Here is a 10,134-nt window from a genome sequence, read left to right as displayed (position 1 = left end):
CACACTCATGGCATCCACATTCGTGTCTGCAATTGGCATATCCTCAGCCACCTCCACGGCGTCCACCTCCGTAACCTCCCTCACAGCAACCTTCATATCCAATGCCACCTCCACCACGACTGTAACTGCCATTTCCACCACCAAAACTGTCACCGTCACCACCACTTTGGTGAGATTGAGCTTCATTGATGATGAAATTCCTTCTGTCAAGAATCTTATCGTAAAATAAAATATATTTATTAATTACCAGCATTCAAACTTTTGATTTAATGATAATTACATGTAGTTTTATATACAAAAGTTTAATTCATATCTCCTTTTTCTGAATAAAAAAAGAAATCATGCGTTAATTGCTTCCCCTACGAGTTTCATCATATAATCTTCACTTGGCTATCATCTTAAACAAACTTTGTTTTAACCAAGGGTATATTATCAACTCTTTAGTTTAAAAAGGTTAGGCTTATTTGAGAATTTCTTTGTTGGAGTCTAAATTTATAAGTCGTGGAAATTGTTACTTTCTTCGTCCATGTAGACTGAGGTAATTGGGATCTATCCAATGAAAAATCACCTTAAAAGTTAGATAATTACTTGAGTTAGAAATAATTCGAGACTTTTTTTTCATCCTATTCAGAAAAAAAATTAAAGATCATATTTACTTTTGCGAAATCAAACAAAATTTATTAAAATCAACAAATTGACAAATTAGTAGAATATTTATGATCTCATTAAATTAGATGAAATAACATAAAGTAATGCAATCCAACTCATCGAAAACCTACGGTCAAAAACAGCATCCAAAAGTAACCACTTCCCGCTTACTACCAAGCGTAAAACAATATGAATTTATGTTAAAAAGTATGCAATGAATTTATTTCTTTGTAAGTGTGCGCAAAAGTAACATTCTCTATTATTTTCTTTAACCTGTCAATTTCATTCTAGATCCGTAGGTACCCCAAGGTCTTGAGTCCAGTTTATACACCTGAACACCAAATACACATCTAGCACTTGGCTTATGTCCTCAAAGCCCTTGTGCTGTTCTAGAAATTTTTTCATGACAAGGGTGGTGTTGTTGGACATCACTGTATTGAACATGCTGGACAGCTTACTGCCTTTTCCAATCAACTCAAACCAGTGCATTCCAAATGCTTTGACGAATGAGAAGCCACCTTCCAATGTTACTTCTTTCAAGTAGTTCCTGTCGATAACATGATGAAAATTATTATCACCCATACTAATCATGAATAATATGGAAGATCTCGTCAAGAAAGTGCTAAATTAAAAATCATAATTATCGAATATAATATACATATATGCATGTATGTGTATGCATATATGTGATTATGAAGCAATATATATATATATATATATATATATATATATATATGGGTTTGGATGAAGATCTTAGCTGCGTTGGGATTTTATAGTTGGGAGAATAAATAGATCTAAGACATGAATACTTTATAGAATTCATTTTTTTTTTTGAGAGCACTACTTAACTCTCTAACTTAATTTCATCCCACCTAAGTCATTTATTTCATTAACATTTGTATTTAATTCTTGGAGGGCTTAAAACTTTTCTTCTACTCAAGTAATTTGAGGTAATTAATATTTTGATTTCCGTGATAGTCGAATCATTTTTTATGAATATAGATGTGAAAAAGATAGAAGTAAGAAAGTGCTCAAACATAACTAGTTAGCTAGTAATAATGACAGATCCAAGATTTTATATGATAGGTAATTAAAGAATAATTATATAAAGTCACTATAAGAAAATTAAGTTTTAATCATACTTCTTTAGGTGATATATTTTTTTGTATAGTAAAATTTTAAAAAGTGTAGCTATTTAAACCTTTAGTTTCACTTTTTTCACATTTATTAGTAATATAAAAAAGTGCAACCTTTACTAATGTATGTAATTCTTATCATTACATTTTATTCATAATGCATTTAAAAATTTATATAATGAGGTTAGATCTACAAAAATATTTTAAAAAATATAAAAAAGTGTTATTAAAAATATTTTTAGTAGCACATTTTAAAAATGTTCTGTCTTAGGTCAAATTTGTTGTAGTGAGTCATGGATCTATATATTTTAAATTTTATATATATATAATAAAAGTTAAAAGCTGAAAAACTAAAGGGTGGCAACCGTCACCACCCATTACTACTTTGGCTTTGTCACTAACTAGTAAGCTACAATATTCTTTATTTGGATGGAAAGGGAACAATTATATATAGAAAGTCTGTTGGTGCAAATGAAGTTTAGATGGAATTCAAAGAATCAATAAAAATGACATCAAGACGAGTTTTTCAATAGATGCTATATTTAAAATTTATTTCACCCTCATCTGTAAGTAAAAAGAGAAATATGTTAATAGTTTTGGATATACAATAAAGTCAACATCTAATTTCATCTATACTTTACAAGAATAGACTATTAAATACAACTGAAGGTTTGCAAAGTTGTTCAATCTTAGAACTTACTTTCTACAATAAGTATATTATAAGAAATTTGGATTTCTTTGGTAATGATGAGAAATTAAGAGTTTATATTTGTTTTCAAAATATAACACTTCTATCTCTATTGAATTTTTTGCTCTTATTTTATTTATTCTTGGGATATCAAAATAGTTGACAACAAGTCTTTTATATAGACTTACAAGTATCTTTTCTCAAGAGCAGAATCCTTTTTATCAAGTCACCTTTTTATCTTAAAGATATCTCTGTATTTTGTAATACACAATTCTTGGATAAAAATATTATTTTAATAATCATTTGATGAAAAGATAACCATTTATTTCATAAAACATAATCTTTAAGCCATAATATGAAAAGATAACATTTTATATCCAAACTTTTTATAACATTTTGATTTAAAGGTGTTTTTTCAACATATTACTTTATCAAGAAATAACTATTCATATGAAAAATTTACCTATAATTCAATAGTCACATTATATCACACTATGTAACATAATCTTATATTTTGAAAATACACCAACAAAGTCTTGGTAAGATAAAGGCCTCATAAATAACTTGGCAATTATTGTTGAATTTGAGATGGATAGTGAATGGTGACTGCTACGGCTATCAGTGGGCAGGTGTCAAGAGGAAAGTGCCTCTATCTCACATTGAACAGGAACGGGAGGTCATGGGCTCTTTATAAGCGGGTGTGCTGCACATTCCTATCAGCACGTTTATGGGGGAGAGGGTAATGACTGACTCTCCGACACTCCTACGACATGCCAAGTATCCCGACGGATCAGGGTAGGCAGGGTTGAGGCTGGTGGGTCCAGTGGGAGTCGTCGAAAGCGGTGTTGCGCACCCTTCTAAGCACGTTTATGGAGGAGAGGGCAATGACCCCGTGATAAGTGGTATCAGAGCAGACCGGACCTCGTCTAACTCACGCCAAGCGCTTGGACCCAAGGGACTCAGGGTAGGTAGGGTGGCCGACGGCAACAAGGGCGTTGCCGAAATCAGGTGGGAGAGAGTGTCACGAGGAAAGTGTCTCTATCCCATATCGGACATGAACGGGAGGTCCTAGACTCTTTATAAGCGAGTGTGCTGCACACTCCTATAAGCACGTTTATGGGGGAAAGGGTAATGACTGACTCTCTAACACTCCTGCGACATGCCAAGCGTCCCGACGAACCGAGATAGGCAGGATTGAGGCCGGTGGGTCCAGTGGGAGTCGCCGAAAGCGATGCTGCGCACCCTTCTAAGCGCGTTTATGGGGGAGAGAGTAATGACCCCGTGACACAGGGACGTCTTTGGGATAAGACCACCAAAATAAAGGCTTTAGGCCCTAAATTTTCATAGGCCTCATAATTTTATAATACTAATATAATTAATTATATTAAAAATAAATAAAAATTAAAATAATTAATAAAATATTTACCTATTCTCTCATGCCTAATAAATATTTATTTTCTCTCACTTTCACATCCCTATTCATTCTCAACTGTTTATCTCATTTCTTATTAAAAATATATAAAAGTCAAAATAATTAATAAAATGACATATTCTTTTACTTCCCTAATCATGAATCTGATAAATCTCAATTTTTTTTATCACTTTTCAATCCTCACAATGCTGTTAATTCTCAACTATTTTTTTGATTTCCAATCAACTAAGCATAATATGTATTTAATGGTCTCCAACCATTTTTTTCTTATATATGAAACTAATTTTTTTTTCAATTTATAACATCCATTTATGAATTTTCTCTCCTTATTTGCTCTTTCTTCCTTAACTTTAACAAAAAAAAAGTCTCATTTTCATAATTTCAATAAAAAAGATTTCATTTGAATATTTAATTTTAGACCTAAAGTTATTGAGCTGTCGTTGTCTATGGGTAGAAATTAACTAGAGGTGGAGGGGGATATTAGAGGCCTGCTCCACCAACCGTTTTTTAATTTTTTATAACTTACTCTTTTTTTTTGAAATCTTATAATTTCACCCCTATAAAATTTTTAAAGTTTTTCCAACATATTTTATTTGTTTGAAATTTTATAATTTTATCTCTACAATAATTTTTTATTTGGTGAGATGTCCACAACAATTAGTCAACAATTAATTTTAATAGAATTAAAATAAAACCTATTGCAATAGAATAATTCTCAAACCCCACTTCTCCAAAACCTCACAACCACCACCTTTTGTAGAAACCAAATACTATAAAAACCAAAAAATAATTTTTTATACTTTTTGTTTGCCAGCATTCTCGATATGGAAAACCTCTAATCAATAACTCAATTTCATATCATAAAAATCTATAAGTTTGGTTTATTTACTTATTTTATTTTTGATATATTTTTCACTTTTAATTTTTTTTATTTAATAATTTCTACTTGGTAATTTTGATTTGAGATTTATCGTCTTAGCCATTTTTTATTGAAAGCAACAAAACAAAGATTTGATTAAACACCTAATATTAGTTATTACTTATTTATTTTGGGGTTACTTGATTGCTTTCCTACAAATTCTTTGTGTTTTTTTTCTTAGATTCTTGTGAACAATTAAGTTTTTTATTTGGGATTGCTTTGTCAATAAATTGTTTATTGATATTGTATTGAATTTCTGTGACTAATTTTAAAGAATTGCTTCCCCATTGAATTGTTTATTTATAGTTCTTAATATTTTTTAAGGGATTACTTCCAATTGAGGTTTTTGTTATTATATTTGTTAATTTTTATTTATTGTTAAGTTATCTAAAAATTGAGATTGTTATCATTATTGAATTATTTATGATTATACTAGTTAATTCTTTTCAGTAAGTTATTAAAATTGATTCTTTTAAATAATTTTCAGAATTTAATTTTATAATTTTCATATGAACTATTTTCATCTAAGTTAGCTTTATATTTTTGTTAAACATTAAACTTTTAACATGACTGTTTAATAAATATTATTTTCAACTCTTCACCTCTTAAACGTAAAATCCTAATCCTGTCACTGATAGAAACTACAATCAAGTTGAGATAAAAACAATATGAAAGTGAAGGCATGTAGCAACTTTTGTACGTTACACTTCATTTCTATATTTTTTATTTAGGTTTTTGACTTTGACTTTTTGAATATGAGAATATATATATATCAATAATTGGGCCTGAATGAGTGTACCAACCAACTACTCCAATAATAACATTAATTGGTAGTTGCAAGACAGCAATTTTCCACAAGGTTTGTTGAAATCGTGACGGAAACCAAAAGGACAAAAAGGGTAAGAGAAAGAAACGGAAACAAATGTTTATTTTACAACTTGTTTAGACAAAGATGATTTTCTGTCTCGCCAACTCCATTAAAGACTCGATGCAGAAAATTTAAAAAAGGCTAATCTAGCTAGTAGTGCCATGAATAGTGAAGCAGTCCATGCAGGTCCTGCTTCTCTAGAATTGTCATTCATGTTTTCCCTGTTTTGCTTATTCATTATTAAATGGCAATGAACATCACTAGCTATATGGAATGCTAGGAGCTTTGGAAACACAATAATCAAGTCCATGCATTGCCCGTAAAAATAGATTGTTAAAGAAAAATAAAGACAAATTAATGTAAACTGAAATCAGCAAATATATATATATATATATATAAGCTCCAAATTAATGGTGATGGCTCTCCCTTTAATTGGCAATGTTAACATTTTTGCACAATTCCATGACCCAATAGCTGTAAATACGACAAACAACATTCAAAGTTTTGAAACCAGCCTCTCTTGCCAATGCCTCAAATTCCTGTTTTGTTCTCTCCTTTGCACCAGGGATCATGTGCAACACACTCACGTCAAGCTCAAAGGTAATCTTAGTCACAATGTCAGTCATGGGGAATTCTGGTAGTAAAGATTCCACGATCACCACTTTACCATTCTCTGGTAATGCTTCAAAGCAATTCTTCAATAGCTTTGAGCATTGTTCATCGCCCCAATCATGAAGTATCCACTGCAAAATTTTTACAGCAAAAAAAAAAAACTCTTTTTTTGTCTACAAAGAACCAAATTTATTTATGATTGTAAATATAGACATAAACAACAAATTATTGGAATCACTTGCTTCAGTTGATCAAACAAATTGTTAGTGTACTAACCTTCATGAAAATCACTTCTCCTTTAGGAACTTTGCTGAACATGTCTCCTCCAACATGCTCCACTCCTAAAATTGAGAAAGAAAATCAAGAAAAGTTTAAGTGGAAACTAAATTTTGATCATACCTTTTTTTTCCATTTCTTAAACTTTTTTTGAATAAAAAAAATGGGAATTTTTACTTGAAATAATAAGGTATGATTAAAAAGAAAAAGAAAATACCAAGATATATAGATTGAATTAGAAGTGGCTAGCTAGAATTACCTGGTATGAGGGGTGCATCTCTAACGACATGGGGCAAATCAAAGTTAGTACCCTTAATTTGTGGGTACTTGGAAACTAGAAGACTAAGGTTTGCACCTACTCCACCACCAACATCTACTACCTGGCTCAAGGCCTCAAATCCCTTGTAAGTTTCCAGGACCTTTTTCATGACCATGCCGGTGAGATTGCTCATTGAAGCATTGAACATGCTACTAACTTTATCATCTTTTGCAGCCAGCTCAAACAAATGCATCCCATGTACCTTCATGAATGGTAACACACCCTCCAATGTTGCTTCTTTCAAGTGATACCTATGTGAAAAATCGCAAAAAAAAAAAAATTAATTAATTAACTTAGGAAATAGATGCATAATATTCAACTTAAGCTTAACTTAACAGTCATTATTGTTTTCTACTAAAAAAATTGTAAGGTTAAGATTCAAATCTCCTTTCGGAATACTCATAAACTGACAACAGATAAAGATGAATATTGGAAAAGAAAGAGAAACAACTGACCAACACTCCATATAAAATTTTTCCAAAGACACTCTGAGGGTAGGAACAAGAGAATTTCCTTCTTGATTTCGGACGAAATATTTGCCAACTGGTCCTAGGCCATATAATCTTTGAGCATGTTCATCTCTTCCTGCAACTAGTTTACATGTTAAAATAGAGTGACTGGCAAGAAGGCGAAGAATGCGATCGAGTATGGTTGGGGCGTCTGGGTTTTGTGTAGGAAGACGAGAGGCAATCTCAGTAGGAGAAAGCATGCTATTGCTAGCAGTTGCTGCTGCCATGATCTCTAACAAATCAAGATCTATGGCAGCTTTCAATACCAGAGGAAGTGTTGGAGCTGTAGCTGCTTGCAGTGCCCGCAAGAAATCCAACTCGTTTTGTGACATTTTTTGTTGGTCTGGTAGTGAAGCCATGTTGCCTGAATATCTTGCTCTGGAGATGGGTTTCTGTCTACAAGTCTTAGCTCTTGAGTCTTAGCTATATATTTTTAGGTGAAATACATCGTATTGATATTATCAATTATATTATCAGGATTTTAATAAATAGACATCACATTTCCAACTGATTACCATGTTTGATAAAAAAATATTATCTTGGGATTGTCAGTATCATGGATAATCACTGATTACCATGTTGGATATAAAAAAATATTATCTTGGGCATGTCAGTATCATGGATGATCAATGAGAATGCAATTCTCATTGAAAATGGTTGGGAAAGTTACAATTTTTTGCTTCCGTATTTTAGCCCAAGTCCTTCTCCTTCTTCTTCTTCTTCTTCTTCTTCTTCTTCTTCTTCTTCTTCTTCTCTTCGCCCCCAAAAACCCTCGCCGCTGCAGCTTGTCGCCGCACTTGTGCTATCAAATGGTTTGATTAATCTCTACCATTCATTTTCAGACTCTGACTGATTGCTCTTGGAATTATATTCAGATGAGCAAACTGCAAATGGGTTTTAGAAACAGATTGCAGATTTTTGCAGACATGTAATGCAGGGTTTTTTTTTTTTTGACATGTAATGCAGGGTTCTTTTATCATCTGAACATTAAAAGGTAGCTCAAAATCTGCACATTTACCTCTTTGATGATTAAAATTTCCGAAAAAACATTGATGTAATGCTCCAGGTCCTGTGCTAGAGCTGTGGGTTTAACTTCCACTGCAAACCGATCAGCTGCTTCAAGAGGTTGGCTTTGTGGGTTCGGGACAGGGGAGAGAGGGAAAGCAAAAACCCAAAGAGTCAAGAGGAACAGAGCGGAAATAAAAAATCCATTGAAGTCAAGTGATTACAAATTTCATATTACATAATTTGGCTGGGTGATATATTTAGGTTGACTCTGTATGGTGAGGTTGCCATGCTTGTATGCTCTGTTAATCATGGTGTCTGTAGTTTTCTGGGCCTCCAGGGTACATGGCCAGCTCCTCTTACTATAGGCTGACTAATTTTATTATTCTTGACTATTTTGTCAAAGAGATTGCATAGTTATTAGTATTAAATAAAAATTGTAATTACAATTGAAATAATTTTTTAATATATCAATTTATATTTTCATTTACAAGAGTAATTTTGTAAATTAATTCTATATTGTCAATAAATTGCTCCTAAACGAATGATACAATGTTGTCTTTCTAAGATTTTAATTATTATCTTTTCATATATACCCATCACTACAATATTATTTCTCAACAATCATTTTACCACTAATTACATTCTATTCAGGAGCGAAGTTAGTCAATTTTTATTGAAAAGACCAAAGATTAAAAAGAATAGAAGTTAAAAATTTTTAAAATTAATGTATTGAACTTAACCGTTAATAATTAAAAGATTTATAATAGACAATAATTTTACATTACATGTAAATCAAAAGAAACAAAAAGAAAAAAAAAACTTATAATAGTGCTCTAAGAAAGTTTTGTTCAACGATGACAATATTTTTTTGGATATAAACGACTAAATTATTTATAAGAAACTTATCTATTTTATTTCGAAATTTTGTCTTTCTCATTATAATCGACTAAAAAACTAATGTAATCAACATCCAATATTTGTACTTTATTATATTTATGTTTATAATACTAAATATTAAACTATAATACATAAAATATAAATAGTTAAATAAAATATACATAATTAATAATTTATTCTTACACTCAAGATAATTTCCTTTCAACTAAATACAAAATGTAAAGCACATTAAAGACATATATTCAAGATAATTTTTTCTTATATAATTAGAATTAATAAAAAATAATACATTAGTGAAATTTTAAACAACAACTAATAATGCAACACTAAAACTTATATTTGAGAATAATATATACAATAATTTTTTAATTTTTAAAAAATTAAAATCGTTAAAAATAAATTTTACATAATAAGAAAAAAAACTCATGACAAGTAAAAAATATAACTTATATAATAAAAAAAAATATAGTTGATGATTCGTAAAAATTTAAAAAATATATATATAAAAACTTAAAATATTGAGTAAATAAAATATAATTAAAACAAATAAATAATAATATAAATTAAAAAATCAAACAAAAACTTTACTTTTTTGTAATTTCACAATATAAAAACAAAAAAGAAAAGAGAAAAAAATGAATGGAGAAACTTCAAAAATAAAAAAAAATTAAGTAAAATTGAATAAAATTTGTGAAGTCTTTTTATTATTTTTAATTATATTACTTATTTTAAAAAATCATTAAAAATATATAATATATAAAAAATTTCAAAAATTTGGAGGAGCCACAAAGGGACGCTCCGCCCCTGATTCTATTGAAAGTT

The 10,134-nt window shown here is 30.3% G+C and overlaps 1 protein-coding gene across 1 annotated transcript; it reads right to left on the bottom strand.

Annotated features, from left to right (window-relative positions):
- Positions 1 to 6,117: 6,117 nt before the first annotated feature.
- Positions 6,118 to 7,845, bottom strand: LOC110415525 (flavonoid 3'-O-methyltransferase FOMT-like). Its single transcript, XM_021427199.1, has 4 exons — positions 7,354 to 7,845; positions 6,839 to 7,149; positions 6,580 to 6,644; positions 6,118 to 6,434 (listed from the first exon to the last, which is right to left on the bottom strand). The coding sequence occupies exons 1-4, from the start codon at positions 7,764 to 7,766 to the stop codon at positions 6,120 to 6,122; spliced, it is 1,104 nt and encodes a 367-aa protein (XP_021282874.1). The 5' UTR covers positions 7,767 to 7,845; the 3' UTR covers positions 6,118 to 6,119.
- Between the last annotated feature and the right edge of the window lie 2,289 nt (positions 7,846 to 10,134).

Source organism: Theobroma umbraticum, unplaced genomic scaffold (genome assembly GCF_002168275.2).
Source record: "Theobroma umbraticum cultivar Fairchild unplaced genomic scaffold, ASM216827v3 scaffold_147.0, whole genome shotgun sequence".
Lineage (NCBI taxonomy): Eukaryota > Viridiplantae > Streptophyta > Magnoliopsida > Malvales > Malvaceae > Theobroma > Theobroma umbraticum.
Note: the sequence above shows the minus strand (reverse complement) of the source record. Positions and strands in the feature narration are given on the sequence as shown.